Source organism: Myxocyprinus asiaticus, chromosome 15, assembly GCF_019703515.2.
Source record: "Myxocyprinus asiaticus isolate MX2 ecotype Aquarium Trade chromosome 15, UBuf_Myxa_2, whole genome shotgun sequence".
Taxonomy (NCBI): Eukaryota; Metazoa; Chordata; class Actinopteri; order Cypriniformes; family Catostomidae; genus Myxocyprinus; species Myxocyprinus asiaticus.
In genome coordinates this window covers 34,981,064-35,008,683 of record NC_059358.1, presented here as the reverse complement: position 1 = coordinate 35,008,683, position 27,620 = coordinate 34,981,064, and the positions used below count along the sequence as shown (strand labels likewise).

General features: G+C 39.3%; 1 protein-coding gene across 2 annotated transcripts in view; it reads right to left on the bottom strand.

The window, feature by feature from the left end:
- Positions 1-3,157: 3,157 nt before the first annotated feature.
- The window catches only part of LOC127452564 (protein O-linked-mannose beta-1,4-N-acetylglucosaminyltransferase 2-like), a 29,930-nt gene continuing 5,467 nt past the window's right edge, over positions 3,158-27,620 (bottom strand). Inside the window, exons 1-2 of one of the 2 annotated variants that reach the window (XM_051718109.1) lie at positions 16,065-16,097; positions 3,158-7,225 (exon numbers count right to left, since the gene is read on the bottom strand). In XM_051718109.1, coding sequence (XP_051574069.1) covers positions 5,430-7,190 — 1,761 coding nt within the window. In that variant the 5' untranslated portion in view covers positions 7,191-7,225; positions 16,065-16,097 and the 3' untranslated portion in view covers positions 3,158-5,429. Of the gene's footprint in view, positions 7,226-16,064; positions 16,098-27,620 lie in introns of those variants that run through there. The other variant, XM_051718108.1, reaches the window with a different exon arrangement.

Sequence of the window (27,620 nt, the reverse complement as noted above, 5' to 3'; positions counted from 1 at the left end):
CAGCTATCCTGGGCTTATCCGCTTGTGTTGCGTGCCACTACCTGGGATGAAACCGGTTCCACCCGGAGGTTGTAGAACCTTGCAAAGGTGTTGGGTGTTGGCAAATGTCTGTTAGAGAGGCACCTCTGGCCAGGGCCCAGGAAGCCGCTACACCTCTGGTAGAATGGGCTTGTAGCCCTACCGGGGGCAGCATGTCCTGGGCGAGGTATGCCATAGTTATGGCGTCAATGAGCCAGTGGGCAATCCTCTGCTTGGAGACAGCGCTTCCTTTCTGCTGTGCACCAAAGCAGACAAAGAGCTGCTCAGAAATTCTAAAGCTCAGCGTGCGATCCAAATAGATGCGTAAAGTGCGCACCGGACACAGCAACAACAGGGCTGGGTCTGCCTCCTCCTGGGGCAGCGCTTGCAGGTTCACCACCTGGTCCCTAAAAGGGGTGGTGGGAACCTTGGGCACATAGCCCGATCGGGGTCTCAGGATCACGTGAGAGTATCCCAGACCGAACTCCAGGCACGTTTCGCTGACAGAGGACGCTTGCAGGTCACCTACCCTCTTGATGGAAGTGAGTGCAGTCAGGAGGCCAGTCTTCAAGGAAAGTGCCTTAAGCTCGGCTGTCTGCAAAGGCTCAAAGGGGGCTCTCTGTAGACCCTGAAGAACTACAGAGAGGTTCCATGAGGGAACGAGGCGTGGTCTGGAGGGATTCAGCCTCCTGGCGCCTCTTAGGAACCTGATGATCAGGTCGTGCTTCCCTAAGGACTTACCGTCAACTGCGTCGTGGTGTGCCGCTATGGCGGCAATGTACACCTTCAAGGTGGAAGGGGACAGCCTCCCTTCCAGCCTCTCCTGCAGGAAGGAAAGCACTGATCCGACTGCGCATCTCTGGTGGTCTTCACGTCAGGAAGAACACCACTTAGAGAACAGATGCCACTTAAAGGCATACAGGCGCCTCGTAGAGGGGGCCCTAGCCTGAGTGATCATGTCCACCACCGCGGATGGTAGACCGCTTAGGTCTTCCACGTCCCGTCCAGGGGCCAGACATGGAGATTCCAGAGGTCTGGGTGCGGGTGCCAGAGGGTGCCCCGTCCCTGAGAGAGAAGGTCCTTCCTCAGGGGAATTCGCCAGGGGGGAGCTGTCGCGAGGAGCATGAGGTCCGAGAACCACATCTGGGTGGGCCAGTAGGGTGCTACCAGGATGACCTGCTCCTCGTAATCCCTGACCTTGCACAGTGACTGTGCAAGCAGGCTTACTGGGGGAAACGCATATTTGCGTAGGCCAGGGGGTCAGCTGTGTGCCATTGCATCTATGCCGAGGGGAGCCTCGGTGAGGGCGTACCAGAGCGGGCAATGGGAGTATTCTTGGGAGGCGAACAGGTCCACCTGTGCCCGTCCGAATCGACTCCAAATCAGCTGGATCACCTTAGGGTGGAGTCTCCACTCTCCCCTGAGGGTAAGCTGCCACGACAGCGCATCCGCTGACCGCAAGCCATGACCGCAACTTTGCCATGGTCATGTTCTCGCAGTGAGAACATGAACCATCCACAAACGCTGCCTCCGTGTGGGTCACGCCCAGACACGAAAGACAGCGATCATGACCATCCGAAGTTGAGAGATAACGACCAGAACCAGGAATAACACACAATCTGAAAGGCATCTTTAAAAAGACGTTCCGTGTGTGCGCTCTTTTAGAGAAATATATACTCTTTTAGAGGGAAAAAGCTCTTTCAGAAAATATACTCTCTAGTTTTTCTGCCGAAGCGCCCAGGGGCGTTCTCTGCAGTGCACCAGTGCAGAGGAGGGAGAAGCTGCTGAAATGCGCCGTCAGATCCAGCAGAGGTGAATGAACAGTAGTATTCAGCTCAATGAGAATGACCGTTCGGCTCCGAAGAGAAAATCTGAATGAGTGGTTGCATACCAGCTCCTTTTATACCCGTATGTCCGGGGGAGTGGCATGCAAATACCACTCGCCAATTTTCATTGGCCTTTTATCAAAGACCAGAGGTGTCTCGGGCTCCCAAGAGTGACCCCTAGTGTCACTACATCGACACAACGTCAAGTGAGTGACAGATAGGGAACAACCACTTTCCCCCTAGAATTAAACATGAGTGCTATCGCTGATTTCAATTTCTGTGCAACATGTACATGTCTGTTAACATCTCACAAAATGTGTTTTAGGGTTTCATTTATAAAAAATGCTTTAAAAATTTTGCACTCTACACAGTATTATTCCACAGTGATTTATCCTGCACCGTCCAGTTTCACTGTGATTATAATTTTCTGTACACTGTTTTGTAACATGACTTTCCAACATTTCTATCTGTAAAGAGATAGAATAGATATATTAATAATTGTGTTTTCCTTTGTAGAGAACCCTGCACATCCAAAATAAGAAAAAATAGAGAAAACTGTACTGAGTTTAGGTAACAGGGCAAGGTATGATCCTCACCCTAATTAATTCCTTCCCTTATTTATATACATAAAGTTTTTATCACTTAAGATTATGACTTAATCACTTAAGTCTTATTTATTTCAATGGGTTTCCTGATGTATGCAAAACCAGAGGCCATTGTGTGTTTTTTTTTATTATTTTTTTTTTTTAGGTTAATTGTTTTTTTTAAAGCAAGCTGAAATAATTTGTATTTTGTGCCTGAAACCTAGTCTGAATTGGTCTTTACATGTGGAACACAATGCACTTTTACATCAGATCATTGCAGTTCAGCAGTATCCCCTTCGGCTCTACATAACTCCTTGACCTGACACTACCCTACATGGAGATGTTGTGCATATGATCAGATTTACTATTCTTTCAAGTCCCATTCTATGGGCAGATGTGGCATTTCTACACAATATGTCTCTGGAGAGTCACTGTAATTCTGATTTCAAAGATTTAATAGGCAAAAATACTGCAGGGGGAAATATGATTTACTATGTAAGAGCATCCTCCAGTAGGCGCATCATAAATAATTACATTGATTAGCATAATGCATTTCTGTACATACCGTATCTGTATTGTAGTGCAGCATTTGAAATTAGGCTAACATTATTTGCTGGAGCTAAAAGTGGTAGGTTAAAAGTGTAATCTAATCTTCATGTTCAAAGCCCGAGGACACAGAGATCATAAGTTCAACAGAACATGAAATGAGATAAAGTCCAAAAACAAACTTTTATTTTTTCAATTATGACCGTTGGAGTAATAAGTTGCTAACAAGACGATCAAGTCAAGATATGGAACTCAGCACTTCTGCAATGTTCAGAAATAATTAAATAAAAATAAATAACATGACATTAAATAAACAAAAGAAAATACATTTGAATTTGTTAACTTTAGATAATAACAATAATGATAAATGATGATGTTAGCATTGAGTCTCGTAAAGAATTGCGGCAAGACAACACAAAGACATCTGAGGAATTGCACATTTAAAAAGTGATAAAAAAATGATTTATGACATTCCAGTGGCACATAATGGCAAATCTCATCAACTGGCAGAGGGAAAGTTTACAAGAGTAATGAAGACTACAGCCACACATTCTACATACATCTTTACCTTTCTATGTTTAAACTACATTCTAATGACTGAAATGAGAGACTGTGAAACAGAAAAGATTACAACCATGACCAATCTATTCTTAACTCAGAGTGAAATTATGATACAGTACTTCAAATATGATGCTAGATAATTTCTCTCTCTGATTATATGCGCAAGCCATTTCTGCTATTTTGTATTACAAGCAATTAATTTATTATGTGCATACTTAACATGAATAAAATTACCATCAAAACAGAGTTATGCTAATAAAAAGCATGGCTGAGGTTTGCAAATTTAAATTAGAAATGTTCTTGGTTTAATCTACTTAAGCATCAATTCAATTGATTTTCATTTCAAGTAGAATGTTCAGAAAGCGATGGACAGACTGAAACTATAACCTCAATACATATGACCTGAGAGGCCATATAGATGAAAAAAAAAAAAAAAAAAAGGCATGTGACTGGTTGTTGAATTTGAAGTAAAATTTCAAACGCACAGTGGAACCCTTGACAAATCTGGGCTGAAGTATGTATAGCATTCCAGAGACGTCTTCAATAAATAATTTGCAGAGATAAAGTACATTTTTTCCATCTTAATAATCCATAAACCTGCACAACAAAGCTGGTCTTTGTGCAGATAAGACATATAAAGGACATGGACAATATCTTTAGCAACAGAAATTGGTGCATGGTCCTCCACAAGAGCAGTCTGCAATATAGATATTGTATGTTCAATATTTTTTTTAATGACAGGACATAAGAAGCACATTTCAACAGTGGTTTGTTTACGAAACAACTACTCAGTAAACATCTTCAATTTTGCATTCTGTAAGTCTTATGCAGTCATAGAGGGTTTTTTCCAAGTATTGTTACAGCTTTAGTTGACATTTAGCAAATGTTTTTAACCGAAACTAGTACAACTCAAAAACTCTACAGTTTGTACTAGGTTGGAATCTAATTCCTTAGCATTACCAGCCAAGATCTGTAATCACTACACTGCTACCATCATCCATACTATCATTGCACCAAAATACTCTGTATACAGCTCATTATTGACATGCCACCAAAATAACCAAAATGATTTCCAAACACAATATCTCAGCAACTTCATCCCAATCATCATAGATCTACTGAATTCACACATTCAATGAATACAACACATGTGATGCACACCTACTGTATTAACCTTATGAACATGAAATACCTCATAGGCTAATAATTATAAATATTCTCTTTTAATCTGATAAATAAATATTAGTGGTTTTGAGGCTGGTTGGATTAAAAAAGTAATAAATCTATCTATATGCAGCCCATCAGTATGTATATCTACAAATTGACATTCTTTTTTTCTTGTACTGAATAACTTGCAATTACTTCACTCTATATTTCCTAATCCAAATATATAAATAAAAAAACAACACCAACAAAATAACACAAAACCTTGAGAAGTAGAGGGTACACTCACAGTCACATACAATCCAGTTCAAGTCAACTGAGTCACAGAAAATATGTCAAAGTTCACAGTATTTCTGTCAACAAACAGAGTCAGGAGTCAGCCAAAATCAGTGCCTTGGAATTATAAATACAAATTTGAATTACATAATACACTACATTTCTAAATAAATAAAGCCAGTGAGAACTTTTCTTGGTTGGTGATCTTAATCTAAATGGATTGGCAGTTCTGTAGATTCTATTCCCTTCTAATCTTCATTGCAGTCCACTTTCTTACTTTTCTCTGACTCTCCATAAGGACTGTGAAGAACAATCAAGTGAAAAACACAGAGGTTGAAAAATCACCTATGTCACACTATATCATCCTCAGGATAGCTCAAGATAAATAATCCTAAAAATATTTCTCCAATGGCTATATTAACAACAATGTAACGTTTGAGTTCTGCTAACTGAATCAGGTTTTACATATAAGAACATCTGCAAATGGGCCAAGGAGGTTCTTATTAAAAATACAGCGCACCCATACTAGATAAGTGGTAAAGGGTTTGATGTTCTCTGAAAAGGTGTAGTTCTGATGGGGAAGGATGTAAGGCATATATGTGTTCTCTCCCTGCTCCTGGATCCAAACCTCATATTTCACGTCTTTAACTTTCAGGTACTTCAGGTTCCAAGGGATCTGCCATGATACTGAGAGCTTTGCTTCATTGGTGGCCTGTACTGATGTTTGGCACTTGGGCTCTCTGACCCGACCAGGATGTACTGTGCTAGCCACTTTGGCCTTCTTGAGATTAGGCTTGGTTTTTAGAGCCTCTCTGAGTACATCCAGAAAAGAGGGAATGTCCACAGTAGTGTCTTGGTAAATGCGAAAAAGCCACTCTGGATTATGGCAACAGAGATGTCTTGGCACCTCCTTGCTGGCGAGGATACGTTCTTGTTCCTCTTTCTCTAAGTGGATGATGCCACCCTGGTCCCAGGGGCGATCAGGAAATGTAAAAGTGTTCTCTTCTACAGAATTCCTCCATGCAATGTATTGTAGGTCCATGCCAGGTAAGGAGGCCAAGGTTTTGTAGGGTGTGTACTGCTCCGGGTTTATTGCAAATGGGAAGAGCTCAACTACAGCTGCACCACGGGGCAAGAACATGGAGGTGATCATCTGGGCTCCGTGCATGCTGACCAACATAGATGCCCCACTAATCATTTGGATAATCCTATCAAATGACTGTTCCTCCAAAGACACAGTGACAGTCCTCATCTGAAACTCTTGGGCTAAAGCCAGAATAAGTTCTGCCTCATTGAGGATGAGCCTGTTAGTAGTACGTTTAAAAACTACGATGTAATCATCGTCCGCCATCTTCTCCTCTCTCGTGGTGTTAAGCCTCTCCATCAAAAATGAAGCAAATTGACGAATCTCATTACCTGAAATCAGAATGTTGGCTTTGGGTCCTTGCGGTTGCACAAAGCCATATTGGTACCATGTTGTTATTTTTGACAATCCAACATAGGACTTTGTGAAGCACATGAGTTTGCCAAAGGCTTTCAGTTGCTCCTTGAGTAGTGGTTGCTTACTGCTCATCAAGCGGTAGAGATCAAAGTGAGCTCCCTCACCCCAGCCCTCCATGAAGACAAGCCTGGCCTCATCATCCAAGTCCGAATACTGCTGCATGGTGTAGTAAATGGGAAGAAGATCATCATGGAAGATGTGCATGAGGTTATCAGGGTTGAAGCGGTTCATAATCAGAGTGACGTCTGGCACGAACACAGGCTTTGGCATGAACTTCAGAGCTGCTGCTGGGAGCTCCAGAAAGTTGAAGTACTGAGTGTTGTGGTCCTCCACAGAGGAGAGGTCTAGAAGGGCGGGCTGGAAACGTCGAGGGCCAAGGTTGGGCAGCATGACAGAGGCATTACTGTGGAAGAACACAAACTCCTCTGCCTCCGTGCAGTAGCAGAGGTAGTCAAAGCGGCAGATGCGGTCGGTGTGCATCTTGCCAGTGCAGACCATTCTCGTGCCATGCTCTTGGAGTGCTAACAGGGCACTGTGGTAGTCGATACGCACCTGTGAGAACTCCTGTGATTGCCGTGTGAGATGTAGCTCCTCTTCCAGCTGTGACGTGTGTTCAATCAGGCGAACGTACTTCCAGAGCAAGGCTGCAACCACTGACACCAGCAGGCCATTCAGCAGTGCTGGCAGGTTCATCCTACAGCCAATAGCACGCATCACAACAGACCTTCGACCCCACACTCATGCTCCACCTACAACAGAGAATCAGAATGCAAAGTGTGATTTTGAAGAGTTTACAATAAACATAGAGGGTAAATAGTGTAGTGTATAGAGAGAGGGGAGAGTGTTAAATGGACATGTGTCAGTATTCTGTAATACCGTATACAGGGATAATTAACATGCACAGTTATGTCATCATGGACAATTCAAAATACTGTGAAAATATCTAGATAACCTATTAGCCAATTTAAATTTTTTTGAAGGCACTGTAGCATCATTTCCATCCACGAGTCAAGATTCATAACCAGGGACCAAATTTAACATGCCAATTGCGAGTAATTTATTGCTTGGTTGAGTAAATAAAATAGAGTTACTTGCCAGTGACCGGACATGATAAATCACATAAGTCACATTTTAAGAATGACAGTCGGAACTTTATAGTTTCATAAGGGCCTGCCACTTGATATATGGTTAAGTCAGAGTGTAAGATTGATATCCCTCGCTTATAGGGCTGGGTGATATAACAAATTCTGATGATATAATCGCAATGATTTTGCTGTCGATATAAATTAAGCAATACTGTGAATATGCCGATGATTTCAATGTGCTTTTAACTTGGTCATTAAGTTTCATAATGAGCGCATCTGTAGACTAATTTCATGATCCTTCTGGGCTGCACAATTAATCAAAATAACTCCTAAATATATATATGGTCATATGTGATTCTAAAACTGCAAAATGCTGCAAAAATAAAAGGTAAACATGGTCTGTGTGCACTTCAGAATAACCCAGTGACACGCTGTTCTGTAAACATGTAAGCTTTTAGAGAATTTCACATGCATTGTGAAAGAAAAGTACTGCAGGTTCTAGCATTCGCACAATTTTAGACATTAGTAACCAATAAGTTATTATATAAATCTACAAATTTGGTGCCGTATAACAGAAAAGGAGGAGATGACAGTATTTCACCAGATTTGGAACACTGTAATCTACACACTGCACTTTCAGTGTCAAAATAAAAGCTCCAGGTGAAGAGAAGTTTACATACACTAAATTAACCGTGCCTTTAGGCAGCTTGGAAAATTCCAGAAAATGATGTCAAGTCTTTAGACAATTAGCTTCTGATAGGAGGTATACTGAATTGGAGGTGTACCTGTGGATGTATTTTAAGGCCTACCTTCAAACTCAGTGCCTCTTTGCTTGACACCCTGGGAAAATCAAAAGAAATCAGCCAAGACCTCAGAAAAAAAATATTGTGGACCTCCACAAGTCTGGTTCATCCTTGGAAGCAATTTCCAAATGCCTGAAGGTACCACGTTCTTCTGTACAAACAATAGTACGCAAGTGTAAACACCAGGGGACCACACAGCCATCATACTGCTCAGGAAGGAGACGCATTCTGTCTCCTAAAGATGAACAAAGTTTGGGGCGAAAAGTGCAAATCAATCCCAGAACAACAGCAAAGGTCCTTGTGAAGATGCTGGAGGAAACAAGTAAACAAGTATCTATATCCACATTAAAACAATTCCTATATCGACATAACCTGAAAGTCTGCTCAGCAAGGAAGAAGCCACTGCTCCAAAACCGCCATAAAAACAGCCAGACTACAGTTTGCAAGTGTACATGGGGACACAGATCTTACTTTTTGGAGAAATATCCTCTGGTCTGATGAAACAAAAATTGAACTGTTTGGCCATAATGACCATTGTTATGTTTGGAGGAGAAAGGGTGAGGCTTGCAAGCCAAAGAACATCATCCCAACCGTGAAGCATGGGGGTGGCAGCATCATGTTGTGGGGGTGCTTTGTTGCAGGAGGGACTTGCACTTCACAAAATAGATGGCATCATGAGGAAGGAAAATTATTTGGATATATTGAAGCAACATCTCAAAACAACAGCCATAAAGTTAAAGCTCAGTTGCAAATGGGTCTTCCAATGGACAATGACCCTAAGCATACCTGCAAAGTTGTGGCAAAATGGCTTAAGGACAAAGTCAAGGTATTGGAGTGGCCATCACAAAGCCCTGATCTCAATCTGATAGAACATTTGTGGGCAGAACTGAAAAAGTGTGTGCGAACAAGGAGGCCTACAAACCCGACTCAGTTATACCAGTTCTGTCTGGAGGAATGGGCCAAAATTCCAGCAACTTATTGTGAGAAGCTTGTGGAAGGCTACCCAAAATGTTTGACCGAAGTTATACAATTTGAAGGTAATCCTACCAAATACTAAGAAAGTGAATATAAACTTCCGACCCACTGGGAATGTGATGAAATAAAAAAAAACTGAAATAAATCATTCTCTCTTCTATTATTCTGATATTTCACATTCTTAAAATAAAGTAGTGATCCTAACTGACCTAAGACAGGGAATGTTTTCTTCGATTAAATGTCAGGAATTGTGAAAAACGGAGTTTAAATGTATTTGGCTAAGGCGTACTGTATGTATTTTTTTTTTTTTTTTTATTAGACTTTGGAATAATTATTATTCTTTCTATTACCATCAACATATATTTAAACATTAGCCGCTGTTTACAGTACATCTTTTCACGTAAAATGCATTTTCTTCATGCCAGTGTCTCTTTTGCTTGATTTTAAAATAAGAAAGTTTTTGTTCAGATTTTCAGCTAAGAATTTCAGCTTTTTTTCCTCTTTTGGACGAAAACCGAAATAGCATTTTCGGCATCCAAAATTTTGGTGCATCTTTTAAAACATTAAATCTAAATTAAATTAAATCTACTTAGCTACAATGGCAGTTTGAGTGAAATGATGGTTCCTCTGATTAAAATAAAAAATAAAAAAAATTCTTTAGGAGCCATTTCAGAGCAAATACATAATTATCGAGATGCATATTGAATATCATCAATAGGCTGAAATATATCAAGATATAATTTTTGTAGCCATTATCACCCAGCGCTTATTACCCTCTCTGATGTGTGTCATGAGCGATTCAAAAGAAAGACATTCAAACCATCTATTGGAGAAAACATCAAGTCTTCTAACTGCTTACCTCAGTGGAAATTATATCTAGGATGTCTAAAGTTTTTCTCTAGAACTCCTTGTGGTGACACATGTGTAGAATATTCCTTGCAAAAGGACAAAATAAATAAATAAATAAATAAAATATGAATGTCAAACAAAATCACTGTGTCTTAATATTTTTGTCCAAGTGCTTTTTCACAGAGAGATGGAGAAAGGATCATCTCGTAACACTTCCATTGTTGTAAGGACAGAACTCGTTGTTGTTGTTTTTTATACAAATAATTCCAAATGCATTTTCATGGCTGGTAAGAATTGTTTATTGCTGGTAAAGTAAAAAAATAAAATAAATAAAAAATAAATAAAAATACAAATAACTTGAATGTCTGAGGGAGGAATGCTTCTGAACCTTTATCTCCCTTCTTAAAGGGTAAAGTCTGAAGTGTGAAAATATTTGAATACATAGTGACCACCTGATTTTATATTTATTTTAATTTTTGTTAAATGTTTTATGTTTATTTTATATATATATATATATATATAAAATTGTATTTATTTAACTGTTAATTTAGGTTTGAAAATATTCAAGGTTCTTTTCAGTTACTTTTTTTTTTTTATGCACATTTGGTGTTTAAAAACAATCAAATTTAACATAATTAGGACCAACAATAAAGTCTGTTTATCTTTTCACCACTTTTGTATTGTAATACAATACAGTGATAAAACCATTAACCACAATAAAAACAATTATCACAACATGAAAACTTGATTCTGGCACATATTGCCAAATATAGTGAATTTATATTTATTACACAGCTCCCTGGAATGCTTGAATCTGATTGGTCAGTTGTGGCATTCTGTGGTCAAATATTTAGATTTATAATTACTGCTAAACTGTTTGACCGTTGACTGACTGTTGTCCAAATCAAGCAACTTTCTATATAGCTGTGCTAGCTTCATGTCCCTCTTATCAGCTGCCTTTCTTCTCACACAATAAATAAACTGACATGAAATATACTGATTTGAGTTTAATCATTTAATTACCAAATAACAGTGTATTAAGTGGGATAATGCAGAGCCAGTCATCTTCGCCTTTAAGGTGATATAAGATAATAAAATAAAAATAAACCCCTTAAAGATAATACAAGACAGCTTCACATCTGGGAGTTGATAATCCGGTCAGGGTTTATTTTGCGATAAATTCCAGCTGACTGTTCACTATCCCCAACATATTATATTTCAAAATTTGCAGAACGTACAACCAAGGACATTACAAATGGAATCTTCTCCAAAAACACCAGATAAATGTATTTGCTTAAATAAAAAAAAACAGGCATGCAAATCTGATTTGCTGTAAAAATATATAGCAAATCATCCCTGAGATTGTATCCATTCCCTTCGCATAATACCGCATCTCAACTCATCTTCTGAGCTGCTGGCTTTCTAGAGTGGCCAGCTGAGGACTGGAGACCACAGAGTGGCCAAAGATGCCCACCCACATCCACACATTTTCAGAATTTGGCACAACTAAGATTCTATGCATGGGTCCTCAGCTGCCATCAGTGCACCATTTAATTAACAGCCTACACAGGCTAGTGCTTCAGCTGTACCTGCTGCTTTGTGACAACAAAAAAGCTCCTTTTTAAAAAGAGGTAAGAAAATTGAGGAAAAAGAAAAAGCACCTGCTTCAGTTACCATACATAGAGAGCTTTTCCTATTGAAAATTGTAATGATTAAGTCAAATCACAGGAGACCATATTCTAGCGCTAGCATAAGCTTTATCAGTACTACACATTAAGAGAAGGCTGGCAGGGCTTCTTGCTGTCGTCCTGTGTATGAGAAATGAAATGCTGATTTTTAGGATGGAAAGGACAGTCTGGCTTGTTTGTTTTATTTTTATGCATTGCATTTCATATATTGAGATTTGGATGCCAATGCTGCTTAATCTAGGAAATGAGCTGCAGCAAATGCAGTGCTGCTAGTTGTGCATTTAGTTCTCCCTCACTACATATAGGTAAACCAGAGGGACATGTTAAAAGGCTCTGCCAACTAACGAATGTCTCCATAATGTCAGTTACACACTGAAATAACTGGGAAAGACCTAGTGGTACCATCTCAGCTAACATAACGGTTTAAGGCTGAAATGTTTGGACATTTTTACGTTTAAACTGAAGAATTAATGGTTAGAAACACCTTATAATTCCACAGACACCCCCCAGGGAGCATTGCCTACGATGTTGACACAATTTCCCATCTTCCTCACACATCCAAATCAGATCTTGTATAAAAGACATGATTAGCTAGTCCTGATTCATTTTATAATCCTTCTAATTCATAATAAGTAATTCTTTCTAAATTGTTATCACTTTACTTAAACCATAAAAGTCTCAATGGCCACGTACACTACAAAGTTTCGGGACTGACAACTGCATTTAAATGCGGGAGTGAATCCCCTAAATTTCCGTTCCATATGTGTACGAAATACAGGACTGACTCCCGCAATTGCGATGACTGACAAGTGATAACCATAGCAACGCTGCAGCGTCTCATGTCTGTGAAACATTTATGCCACCAGTTTAACCAATTTTTTGTTTTCTGTTTTTGAGCAAAGAGATTATCCACCACAGATGTTTTATCCATCACTCTGTTTTGTTTATTTGCATCTGTTGTTAAACAGCGCACACGCTCTGGACTGTAATGTACTGGTTAGCCTGAGACTGCAGGGCTGATGAGAGAAACTACAGTAGAAAGAGACAGACTGGAATCTATGAATGAATGAAGACACATACCTCTGTAAGTCTCAAAATAGGTTGTAATCATACAAGGTTTTCAAGGTGAATTTTAAATGGAGGTTGCCTTGAGTAAAACGTACCTCCCTAACCTAAAAATTTACCCTAAACCTAACCAATAGTGTCTGAAATGATAATTAGTGTTTAAAAAAAACAGACATCCCTCCCCTTAACCAACACCTAACCGACAGTGTTTTAAAATGCAAATAAAAAAAAAAAAAAAAAAAAAGAGAGAACACACATTAACTGAAGCATCCATGTCCTTTCGTGTCGCTTCTATGCTACTTTCACTTTTGTGCATCTTTGGCTTAACTCGAACCGCGGCCGTTGGGGGTTGGGGGGGTGAGTAATAGAGTGAAAAATAAGTTTTAATAAATTCATAATCACAATTGTACTTGTGATTTGTGTGACAATGAATAAAACGCACAGTTGCTGTAGTGCCTCTAGTGTTCAATTCACCAGGAAAGTGCAACGAAACTTAGAAAGCGCCACATAAAAGTCAGTTTGCAAAAATGTATATAGAGTAATGTTCATTCTATGAGACCAGGTTGTAATTACATTATACAATTGTTTTTCATAAAAAAATTATATAATATATATATATATATACACATACACACACACACACACACACACACACACCGATCAGCCACAACATTAAAACCACCTGCCTAACATCGTGTTGGTCCCCCTCATGCCACCAAAACAGCTCTGACCTGTCGAGGCATGGACTCCACAAGACCGCTGAAGGTGTCCTGTGGTATCTGGCACCAAGACATTAGCAGCAGATCCTTTAAGTCCTGTAAGTTGCAAGGTGGGGCCTCCATGAATCGGACTTGTTGGTCCAGCACATCCCATAGATGCTCAATCGGATTGAGATCTGGGGAATTTGGAGGCCAACTCAACACCTTGAACTCTTTGTCATGTTCATCAAACCATTCCTAAACAATTTTTGCAGTGTGGCAGGGCGCATTATCCTTCTGAAAGAGGCCACTGCCATCAGGGAATACCGTTGCCATGAAGGGATGTACGTAGTCTGCAACAATCTTTAGGTAGGCGGTACGTGTCAAAGTAACATCCACATGAATGCCAGGACACAAGGTTTTCCAGCAGAACATTGCCAAGAGCATCACACTGACTCTGCTGGCCTGCCTTCTTCCCATAGTGCATCCTGCTGCCATCTCTTCCCCAGATACACAACACACATGCACCCAGCCGTCCACATGATCTAAAAGAAAACGTGATTCATCAGACCAGGCCATCTTCTTCCATTGCTAGACAGGGGTCAGCATGGGCACTCAGTCTGCGGCTACGCAGCAAGTTGTGATGCACTGTGTGTTCTGACACCTTTCTATCATGGCCAGCATTAAGTTTTTCAGCAATTTGTGCTACAGAAGCTCTTCTGTGGGATTGGACCAGACGGGCTAGCCTTCGCTCCCCACGCGCATCAATGAGCCTTGGGTGCCCATGACCCTGTTGCCAGTTCACCGGTTGTCCACTTTTGACGAATCTGCATACAGGTGGGAGGTTGAACAGCTGGCTGTCTGGTGCGGTCACAACAACCTTGTGCTGAACACGCTCAAAACATTGGAGATAATAGTGGACTTCATGAGAAATTAATATTGATTGATTCATGCATCCTTCACAAAGACGAATCTGCCTGATTCCTGCTTTGCTGAAGCACCCTTAGATCATCACCAATCCTCCACCTGGTCGTCTAATGGTTAAACAGAGACTTGGAGAGGTCTTCAAGCCACAGTGTCAAAGCACCCACTGTGAAATTTGGTGGAGGATCTGCGATGATCTGGAACCGGGCAGATTGGTCTTTGTGAAGGATGCATTAATCAAGCCACGTACAAGGTTATCCTAGAAGAAACATGCTTCCTTCTGCTCTGACAATGTTCCCCAACTCTGACAATTTTTCCATCAGGACAATGCTCCATGCCACACAGCCAAGTCAATCATGGTGTGGATGGTGGACCACCGGATCAAGATCCTGTCATGGCCAGCCCAATCTCCAGACCTAGACCCCATTGAAAACCTCTAGAATGTGATCAAGAGGAAGATGGATGGCAACAAGCCATCAAACAAAGCTGAGCTGCTTGAATTTTTGCGCCAGGAGTGGCATAAAGTCACACAACAGCAATGTGAAAGACTGGTAGAGAGCATACCAAGATGCATGAAAGCTGTGATTGAAAATCAGGGTTTTTCCACAAAATATTGATTTCTGAACTCTTCCTAAGTTAAAACATTAGTATAGTGTTGTTTAAAAATGAATTTGAACTTGTTTTCTTTGCATTATTCGAGGTCTGAAAACACTGCATCTTTTTTGTTATTTTGACCAGTTGTCCTTTTCTGCAAATAAATGCTCTAAATGACAATATTTTTATTTGAAATTTGGGAGAAATGTTGCCAGTACTTTAAAGAATAAAACAAAAATTTTCATTTTACTCAGACAGAAACCTAGAAACCAGAGAAACTGATAATTATGCAGAGGTTTCTTAATTTTTTCCAGAGCTGTATGTGTGTGTATGTATATATATATATATATATTGCAAACAGCAGAATCTGTACATTATTCCAAACTTTTGGCCGCCAGTGTATATATATACTGTATACATACACACATATGTGTGTGTGTGTGTGTGTGTATATATATACCTCTGCATATATTAGGGATGCAACAATACAGTTAGCCCACGGTTCAATACATACCTCGGTTTTTTTAACCACGGTTTTCGGTTCGGTTCGGTTCTGATGGCTTGGCACATCAGAGTGTTTTTTGTTATTCTATGCTTAGGCGACAGGAACAATAAGAGGTTAAGGAGAAAAGACTATTTTTTTATTGCAATACACTTTCTTTCTTTTACTTAAAAGCAAAAACAAAATAATAATTCCATTTGTACACATTCCTAAAATAAAAAAATAAATATATATAAAAATTAACACTGGCAGCACACAGCTGCTGGCAGCCCATATACAAACTGGGGAACATATGAATATTCATACATTTTAAAAATAAACATACATGTAAACATAAATTGACCATTTCAAATAAACATACCTGTACTTCAGTAAACATAAATGAACCATCTCAATTAAACTTACCAGTACTCCAGTACAGTAGCCTTCGTTCAGAATGTAAAGTGCAATATCACTTAGGTCAGCTATCTATTCCTGTATTTTGAGGTTCTTCATTAAAAAGATAAGCCTGTCAACATTCTCTGCAACAAGGCGAGAGCGGTTTGCATTTACAATGTCTCCGGCAGTGGAGAAAATTCTCTCACTCGCAACAGAGGTTGCTGGGACACAGAGGTGTTGTTGTGCAGCTTTTGCTACATGGGGGAACTTGCATTCATTTGTTTTCCACCACATGAACGGATCAGCATCCACATGAATACTGTCTGCTAACTTGTATGTGGTGACTTCCTCCTCAATGATCTGGTGAAAGGGCCTGGTCTGTTGTTCCTCTGTTCTGAAAAGCTCTTCAAATACTTCTTCCTCTGTGGAGGGCACAGGATTCTGTACTAGACCCTGTGTATCAAAGAGAATGATCCTTTAGTATAATTACACCTCCCCCACACAGATACACTCACATGCATGCACAGCTCAGAACCACAACCATCTCCAGTGTAACATATCACAAATGTGAAATTATTTTTATCTGTGAAAAGGATACAAGATATGTAACAACCATCTAAATAGATATAAAACAATCAAAATCACACACGGTTAACAAAAAACATAATCAAACAGTACCTGCTGTTCATGCTCCAGAATTTCTCGGATGATATTCCTGTAGTCGTCATCAAGGTAAGGCAGGGATTTCAACCTGGGGTCCAGGGCTGTGGCCATTTGGAGGTAATCATGAAGATTAGGGTCAGTGTACCTCCTTGCCAGGTCATTTGTAATGGCTCCTTTGGCTTCTTTGACTGTTGCACTGTCCTGTCTCCTGGTGCCATGGATTTGAGAATCATCTCTTTCAGAGGAAGGATCATCGATATGGTGGGTGTTGTTTCACTGCTCTTGAGTTGTCATCACTGTTTTCAGTGGTTTGAGGACCTGAATCAGTTCTTCTGCCAGTTTCTGTTCACTGTCATTCAACATTGTTATGTTCTTGACAGACGCCTTCAGACCTTTGACAAGTAAGGCAGAACAGATGGCGGGCTGCTGTTTTGTGTATCTTTCCAACATGTCATGTATTGTATTCCACCGAGTTGTGACATCATGGATTAACTTGTGTCTGGGCAAGTTTAACATCTCCTGCTTCACAGTCAAAACATGGTGGGCTTTGGTGCTTTTGTGAAAAAAAAGTCACAATTTTTCTGACCCTCCCCAGGAGGCGGGACATCGTGTTGATTGACACTGCTTTCTTGGCTGCGAGGTTTACAACATGCGCAAAGCAACTTATCTGTGGCCCCAGTCCATTAGCTTCATGAATTGCATTCACAATATTTGCAGCGTTATCTGTGGTTACTGGGAGTAACATGTTTGGCCTCCCCAACTTCCACGTGTTCACTGCATTTGTCAACTCTTCTGCCAAATGAGCGCTTGTATGACTTTCATACAGGGGACGGGTTTGGAGTACTGTGCTCTTCATTTCCCAATTTGATATGTAGTGAACATTTACAGTGAGGTAACTCTCTGTTGCTCGCAAGGTCCAACTATCTGTAGTCAGAGCAAGGCTCTGTGCTTTAGCCAATTCGTCTACGATAATGTTGCATGTCTTTACAAAGAGGTCGGGAATTACCTCGGCGCTGAAAAATGTGCGAGACGGTAGTCTGTAACGTGGATCGAGCGCTTTCTTAAGGTGGCAAAAGCCCACACCTCCAATCACCAAAAACGGCTGCAAATTTTGGCAATGAACACCCCCACTGCCTTTTATATTTCTTTGTGTCTCTCGGAACCAGTTGGGTATGTATGCTGGAAGGAATCAGCGAGGGACTGTTGCTTTTTGGATGACTGTATTACCTGCTCTGCTATCCGACACCAGCTGACACCAGCATTGCAAGCATGGTTAAGCGCCCCCTAACTTTAGAGCATAGCGATTGGATATTTACTCGTGGGGAGGTGTTTCCTCATCTCAGCTCGTAGACTCACGGGCACACACAAACAGAGCCAATTCGGAGAGAAATAAAACGCAAAACCGAAAAAAACGCAATTCACAAGTGCGTATTGAACCGTGGATGTCGTACCGAACGGTTCAATATTATATTGAGAATTGTGGCATCCCTAATATATATAAATACATATATATATATATATATATATATATATATATATATATATATAAATATATATAAATACACATATATATATATATACACACACACACACACACACACACACATACATATACCAACATATTTCTGTGGTGTAGTCCATACCAAAAAAAATGTAAACGGTACGATATCATCTTGTTAATTTTGGTACCATATTAAAGTATGCTGCCATTAGCAAAATGTAATTTAATGTGAACGTTTTGAGATGAAATCAAAGACTATTTTAATATAATAAAAAAAAAGTCTTGATATGGAAAAGTGTAAGCATTAAACAGAAGAATGTCATTTGATTAAGTAATATACTGTCACATGCGCTGCGCGCCACAGAATGAATGAGAGGCTATGCTCTGTAATCTCCTTCACACACACACACAGGCATGCAGGTGCACACAACACACACACACACACACACACACACACACACACTGATGCTTGATTTTTATGCAGTGTGTCCAGTAGTATCCATCTGCAGCAACACAGAGCAGTGTGTTTAGTGTATAAATGGCTGTGAATTCTCAAATGACCTTTTTCACCGTTGCAGCTCGGATATTTCAGCTTGCAGCTCGGATATTTCAGCTTATCACGGGAAGCTTGATATAACAATCCCTTCTAAAACAGGAAGAACTTCAAAGGTCTTTCAAAATAAAAGTCCCGCTGAAATGAGAGCTTTATTCAACTGGATGTGTGAAATTGAAGACGTTATGACAGAAAAATATTACTACTGTATAAAAGTGTAAAATTCAAAGTAGTAGCAATAATACTCATAATAAAAATAATATAATATTAAATGGTTATATTATTAGTATTATTATCTATAAGCAATATCACAAAAGCTGAATACCAGTACTGAATATCAGCATATTGTGATTCAGCCATGGCAGCCTCAGGTAATCAGATTGTTTCCATTTAATGTTCTCATTAATACTGAAAAGCTCTATTGTGCATATTTTGTTTTTTACCACAAATTTACCATAAATTTATAAATTATTATATTTTCATTTGAATAAAGCTGTACAGTATGTATTTGATTAAACACAACTTGATCATAACATTCAATTAAAACATTTAACATGGAATCCAGAAAAATCTAAACAGAAAAGGCATAATTGTTATCAATAAGACTTTATGCATTTCTTTTAGTCAGTTATTTTCTGTGTAATTTCATATAAAATCAGAGTATGTTTTTTTATTTGTTGCCTAAGTATCAAGTTAGTATCAATATCAAGGTACTAGGGCTGGTATCATATCGAAGCCAAAATTTTGGTATCGTGGCAATCCTTTTCAAATCTCATGCAAAGCATGCTGGGAACTAGAAATCCACTTCCCAGTTTCAGTTAACCAAACAAAAAATGTTTATGTTGTCCCAGTGCAAATGGGTTAGGTAAAGCTGACAAGACCCTTTTTTTTCTTTTCTTTTTTTTTAGTTGAATCGACCATCGTTCACATGGTTACATGATTATTTTTTTATTTTTTTTTAATTATTATTATTATTTTTTTGAGAAATATGAACATGAGAAGAGTGAGAAAAAAGCGGTCACCATGGTCAATTTTTGTACTGGTGTAACATTTCAACAAAGGTCAAAATTCTGTTCAGTCTATTTTAAGACATTTTTGGGTGAATCAGACAGAGATTGAAGGAATAGTAACGGAAAAACAATACATTTCATAATCCAAGATGGCGGCCACTGTAATGGGCAGAGCGTAAATGTAATGTAATGTCAATTTAAATAATCAAGAGAAGAGTAATCAGAGACAAAATAATTTTGTTTCTAGGCCAAACGTTTCAAAAGATACATGCAAAAGAGAAGTCAATTTTTAACTAGTGGCACTATAGCATTTTTCTTATTCCCCCAAATTTTGTCTGGGGGCTATTCATACCCAACCTTATCAGTGTGCCAAATTCCTTCATTTTCCTTTGAATGATTCAAAGCACTATCTAGATTCCCATTAGGGTAAAAGAATAATAATAAGAAAACTAACCAATACAATAGGTGCCACAGAACCTTTGGTACTTGGCCCCAAATAATAAAAAGAAAACTAACAGAACCAATAGGTGCCACGGCAACTTCGGGGCTTGGCTTCTAAAAATAAAATCAGCAAATTAGGGTAGTGTGAAAATAACTTTTATAAAAGTTAGAACTGTGATGAACTCCAGCTGCGTCCATTTCTACAGTAAATGTACTTTGGTGTGAAGTATTATTTACATCAGTTTCAGCATTTAGTCTGTCTGTCTCTCTTGGGAATTAACACCCACAGTGCTTCAGAGCCGATTCGCCCACACCATCCTGCCAGTAATTATTCAGAATAACTTCACTCAACTCAATGACTCTGCACAATAATCACTTTAAGAAAGAATAGCCTTGATTAAAAATAAACCAACAAAAGCTTATTTTGACACATTCACTCAAAGACATTTTTAAAGACATACTTAAAAGACTTAATTTCAAAAACACTCAGGACTAAAGCCCTTGACAATGACGGTGATTTTATCACAGGAGGTCATCAGATCACTCTACTTCTGGACACTAGTGGGTGTTTCTGCCAATAGATGTCTTATTGTTATAGGTGGGCTACGTAACTGTCCATAGCTTTTGAAAATATTATCATAAATAAGATTTATTTCCTGTAAAAATAAAATAAAATTCTATTTTGACAAGGAATCGGTTTTCTTGCTTCTAAAAATTAACATTCTGCAGGGGAAAATGATTGTATATAAATTGCAGTAGTGCAGAATCAGATCAGATCATCTGAACAAGATTAATGATTACCAATGCATGACAGTTTTCCATGCATTATTTTTCTTTAATTATATCCCTGTATGTGAGCAGAGACAAATAAAAAAGCATAGTACATATATTTTTTTCATACAATGAAAGTAGATGGTGACTGAGACCTGCACTCCTTCACAATCAGCCTAACATCTTTTGTGTTTCATACAGGTTTGGTACAACATGACGAACTATCCCTTTAAAGTTATATTTGTGATGACATACTGTACAAACATACTGCTCTTACAGTTTTTGCAGTATATTGAATGTATACTTTGCACAGTGTGCACATTGTCTGTAAGCATGGACAACCCCCAGCTGAACTACTACTGTACATTTGCCACTTTCTAAATGAAACAGCGACATAACAATTGAATATTCAAAATTCAGTTTCTGGATATTCTAGTTCCAAATAACAAATATAACAAGCAACCCTTTAAATTTAGCAAAATAACCTATGCTTGTTTTAGCAGCTGGTATGGTTCATTTGTTCCTGTTAGACTGCGACACAAGTCCTACTGCATCTGAGCCTGCAATTGTGAATCTGCTCTTATGTGTGTAAGCACATGTGCTTCTCATACTTCAATGCTTTTCATTCATTCAGAACTTGCATGTGTTCACTGATGGATATGAGCAAAACTGACAGTGAAACAGTGGGAAGATGTTAAACTGCTTGCATGTAATGCAGTATGATACCAATTAGATTATGGGAGGTCATAAATATATTGGTCCTCTTTGGTCCTTTAAAATAGTTAAGGCGCTGAATGCAATAATTTTCAACTGAATGCAATACTTTTAAAGTGCTATAAAGGCTCAAAATTTTATAATTTTTGGTTTAAAAAAATACATGTTTTTTTGTTTGTTTGTTTTTTAGTTCACACAGTAAAAGACAAACACTGTGTTTGCATTGCTAACAATTTGCCTGATTCAGTCATATTTTCATTCTTTTTTGTGCTGTCTCAAAGACAAATATAATTTTAATTTATTTTCATCACTGATGTATCTGTAAAATGGAATGACTGCGTCAGCTGGTTAGCAAAAAGAAAATACACAAAATTATTTACTGCCCTCAAGTTGACCCCCATTGTGCTTTTCCCCCAGGAGAATATTAACACAATCTTTTCTTCAAGAATCCTTACGCTGTTCTTTTACATACAAAGAGTTCACAAAGAGTTTTTTTTATTTTATATCCCATAAAAGTAGTCCATACAACAAATAGCTGTTGTATGGCCCCAGAAAGCTTAGAATAAAGTGCACAATCATATGGATTACTGTTATGATGTCTTTATACTGAACCTTTCATAACGGTTTATAGTATAGTATCCTTTTTGAAGCTTGACAGCTCTGACACCCATGTTCTCCACGAGGTTCCCGCTTAGCTTCTGAAACTTGACTTCTGCCTTGGCTATCTCAAATGACATTGACGAACGGTGTTAGACTACTGAGCATGCCAAAAATGTAACTTTTTTAAACCATGATGTTATTACTGCAACAACTTAATGACAATTAGACAACAGTGCATAATGGACTGCAGCAGAACAGCAACAAAGATATCATTTGGGGGGGGGGACAATCTAGCCATATCTGATTTTTGGGGGTCTTGTCTCCCTCAATGTATATTGTGGTTATGGCCCTGATCAGTGGTGTAGTTGGGCCATACGCACGTATACTCCGTATGCTTACTTTTTTCCCAGGGCTGTTTGCCTATAATGACTTCTAAGGATAAAAATGTGCATATACCCTCCGTATACACACTTGTTTTGCTGCTTCAGAAGTCCATTATCTACTGTTGTAGTTTACCATAACTGTATTCGATGATGTTTTGTGAAACTGGTGATTCTTTGTTGTAATTGGTGCCACCGCAGTCATCGACTGAGGGAATTTATGACAGCTGTGTCTCGTTTTGAAGGCTGCATCCTCCGGAGGTCGCATTTGTCAGCCGCATATGTCATTGAGGCTGTTTCCTGTCAGAAAAGCGAGTAGGACACTCCAAATGCGACCTTCTTTCACGCGAATTCGCAGTATGCATGAGGTGTATCCTTTGTGGGCACTCACAGCCCACAATTCTTTGCGTCAATGGAAAAATAAAATAATTTCTAAAAAAAAAAAAAAAAAAGACACCAATTTGCCCGAAAATATGATGCTCAAACACAAGAAATGTTAATTCCCAGTTGAAGTAGACAGGTGCAAAGTATATCATATGTATATTTATAGGAATATATAATTAAAATAAAGTAAAAGTACACCTGTAAAATCTATTTTCTTTTCTCTTTACATCTTTATAACTCTCCTAAAATGTACCTCATACATTCCCTTCCAAAGGGACTTTGTTCCCTTCTTACTCAAAGCACTCGAGCTTGTAAAAGAGTGGCGTGTTGTCATAGCAACCATAAGTTCTGTTTCCATTTGTCCTATGAAGGCCATCTCGTTTAAACGAGGCTTGTTTAAAGGAGGACGCTCGGTATACCGCTGCCTTCAAAGGACACGTCGTAGCTAGCACGGAGTGGAGAGAGAGAGAGAGTCACCCTCACGCTGAAGTAGTATCAGGTAAAATTAATAAGCAAAATATATATGGCCAAATGTCTCTTAAGGAATCGTCCAGTAATTAAGGGAAAATATTACGTTCCTAATGAAATTTTAGGGGACGTTCACACTGAACACATTTTTGTTTTTCAATGTAAAGCAGCGTCTCGAGCAGGAGCTTGTAAATATGAGTAATTCCTACAATTCAATGATATTAAGGGTGTGTTCACACTTGGCAAGTTTGGTTAGATTAAAACGAACTTAAACTTAACTTAAAACGCAGAGCGAGAGGGAAATTCATTAGAAGAGTGAAGGCAAATCTGGTTGATGCGAACTTTCTAAACTCCAAGGAGGACAAATGGAACAGACCAAGAGAAAAAGATCAGACGAACATAAAAAAAATAAAAAAAACAAGGATTACGATAAGTCAAGGGCTAGCAGCCACGTCAACATCGCCGAGGCTTTTCAGCGGTGGAGAGACCTCCGAGAAGTAAAAGGATTGAAGACGGATGCAGAAGTTGCTCTTTTTCTTCTCGATAGGTGGGTAACAAATTTTGCCATGTTTCACAGAACCCATATATGCTGTTGTTGGGATGTTACAGTAGATTTAGTAGCAGGAGAGTTGAGAGTGTCTGGAGCTGGTGGGGCGTGGAGCTTCCAAAGGAGCACTGAAGGGAGGGGTGTGTTTGTTTTGGCAGTAGAGTTCGAATATCAACAGTGTTTCTCAGGAATCACTGAATGCACCTTTAAATCCCCAGTACAAGTGTGTGTGGTACTTATATTGTTTAATTTTATTATTGTTAAAAAGAATAGACCATTTATAAATGTTACATACAACTGTGGGCTTAAAAGATAAATTTTAAATAATTGAAACTATTTACTCATGTCCCCAAAACTGCATGTCAAACATCAAAAACCAAGTGCTAAATCATTGGATTTCTACCCCCTATACAATTAAGAGTTTAGTATTACTCACTAACATATTCATTTGTGGTAAATGTGTAATTTTAACACTAATAGTGGAGGTTTTTTGTGTGTCATTTGATTTATTGCCCACACCCTGTTATGTCATGATACTATGACCCCCCATAAACAACAGTAAACCACTTTTTTTCACAGGACTACACCACTGCAGTGTATATGAAGCGTGAAAGCTGGGGGTGATGTCATGCTAGAGATGGTTTTCAGAGGGTCTGGGTCAATGAGTCTAAGAGTAGGAATATGTGCCTAGCTGATGGGGCATGCCCAGCTCACTTGTGTATAGCCGGGTTGTTTGCTGTGTGGATAATAAGCACCACAATGATGGGGGAAGGCAGCCTAGTGCTTCTAATGCATTTTAATAAGGCTCCTGGAAAGACACTGCTCTCAGACTTTCAGTGGCTTTCCTCTGACAAGTCCTTTCAGGATAGCCAAGGAGATTCCCTGTTCGGCTCCCTGCCCACGACAGAAAACTCTCAGGCTGAAGAAACACAATCATTATGCCTCTCCGCATCACCTACCTGATTGTCTTTCTGCCTTTCCAACTAAATTGTTTTATTTGTAGGGTTGAATGAACCAACTTGGACTTTATTGCACAATTCTGTGTATAGCTGAAGACAGATCTGATGTGCACCTTATATTGAGTGCAAAGGAATGTCAGGGATAACGAGAATGTTTTACATTTACACTGGCGGCCAAAAGTTTGGAATAATTGACAGATTTTGCTGTTTTGGAAGGAAATTGGTCCATTAATTCACCAAAGTGGCATTCAACTGATCACAAAGCATAGTCAGGACATTACTGATGTAAAAAACAGCACCATCACTATTTGAAAAAAATAATTTTTGATCAAATCTAGACAGCCCCCATTTCTAGCTGCCACCACTCCAACATCTTATCCTTGAGTAATCATGCTAAATTGCTAATTTGGTACCAGAAAATCACTTGCCATTATATCAAACACAGTTGAAAGCTATTTGGTTCGTTAAATGAAGCTTAACATTGTCTTTGTGTTTTTGAGTTGCCACAGCATGCCAAAAGTCAATTCAGACTGGCACGCCTTAAGGTCAATATTATGTCAAAAATGGCAAAAAAAGCTTCCTCTAGAAACTGGTCAGTCAATCATTGTTTTGAGGAATGAAGGCTATACAATGCTTGAAATTGCCCCCCCCAAAAAAACCGAACACAGTCTTCAAAGACAAAGGGCAACTGGCTCTAACAAGGACAGAAAGAGATGTGGAAGGCCGGATACAACTAAACAAGAGGATAAGTACATCAGAGTCTCTAGTTTGAGAAATAGACGCCTCACATGTTCTCAGCTGATAGCTTCATTGAATTCTACCTGCTCAACACCAGTTTCATGAACAACAGTAAAGAGAAGACTCAGGGGTGCAGGTTTTATAAGAAGAATTGCAAAGAAAAAGCCACATTTGAAACAGAAATACAAAAAGAAAAGGTTAGAGTGGGCAATGAAACACAGATATTGGCAATAGATAACTGGAAAAGAGTGTTATGGATCTTAACCCCATTGAGCCTTTGTGGGATCAGCTTGACTGTAAGGTGCGTGAGAAGTGCCCGACAAGACTGAGTATCTGGACAAACTGATAGCTAGAATGTCAAGGATGTGCAAAGCTGTCATTGCTGAACATATTTTTTTAAAATTGTAATAGTAATTTTTCACATTATTAATGTGAATATACATCAATGTATACATTGTGATCAGTTGAATGCCACTTTGGTGAATAAAAGTACCAATTACTTTCCATAAGGCCAAAACCTGTACATTATTCCAAACTTCTGGCCACCAGTGTTTTTATAAGAATTCTATTCCATGAAATAAACGAACCAGCACCAAGGTTAATCACAACATTACAAAGTTTGATTCAAAGAAAAAAGTATTTGAGTGCATGCTGAGTGACTCCAGCTAGGTCTCCTAAGCAAACAAATTGGCCCGGTTGCTAGGGAGGGTAGAGTCACATGGGGTAAACTCCTCGTGGTCGCAATAATGTGGTTCGATCTCGGTGGGGCACGTAGTGAGTTGAGCGTGGTTGCCGCAGTGGATGCGTGAAGCCTCCACACGCGCTATGTCTCCATGGCAACGCGCTCAACAAGCCACATGATAAGATGCGTGGGTTGACGGTCTCAGACGCGGAGGCAACAGGGATTTGTCCTCCGCCAACCGGACTGAGGTGAATCACTACGTGACCATGAGGACTTAAAAGCACATTGGGAATTGGGCATTCTAAATTGGGAGAAAAAGGGGAAAAATCAAAACAACAACAAAAAAAGAATCTCAGCTCTGTTGGTCCATTCAATTCAAGTGTTTCAAGTGAATGGTGGCATGAACTTTGAATTTCCAAATATCTCATAAAGGGTGCCTAAAAGTAATCCATAGAACTCCAGTCATTAAATCTATATCTTTAGAAGCGATATGATAAGTACGGGTGAGAAACAGATCACTATTTAAGTCCTTTTTCACTATAAATCTCCACCTTGACCTTTGACCAGCCCAAACTAGTAGGTGGCAATACCAACAAAAGAAAAGTGGAAGTGAAAGTGTAAATTTACATATAGATTTATTATGCTGTGATTGGTTGATCAGGATCATGGATAGTGTAGTTCTTTACCAGAAATTCCGCTATTAAAAAAAACAATTTGCAATCACGGGGAATGACTGGTTCAGCAGAAGCATATACTATAGAATAACAAACTCAGAGCTCATGGTAAGTTTGTCTTCAAAGGTTTATATAAGGGTGTGTTCACACTTGGCAGGTTTGGTTAGATTAAAATGAACTCTGGTGCACTTGCTCTGTTAGTGCGGTTCATTTGAACAAGTGTGAACGCTGCCATCCGAACCTTGGTGCGCACCAAACAAGCGGATCGAGACCCCCTGAATAGTGGGTCTCGGTCCGCTTCCAAACGAACTCTGGTGCAGTTCGATTGATATATGAACGCAACATGGACCAAAGACGTCTAAACGGACCAAAAATAGGAAGTAATTTGCCTTCAATTCTGACCTCAAGCATACCTGGTTCTTCTCATCATAAGCGCTATGTTGCCCATTATAGTTCGGTACAGGTGTCGGAACAGCCGTCAGCTGTCCTTGCAGCATA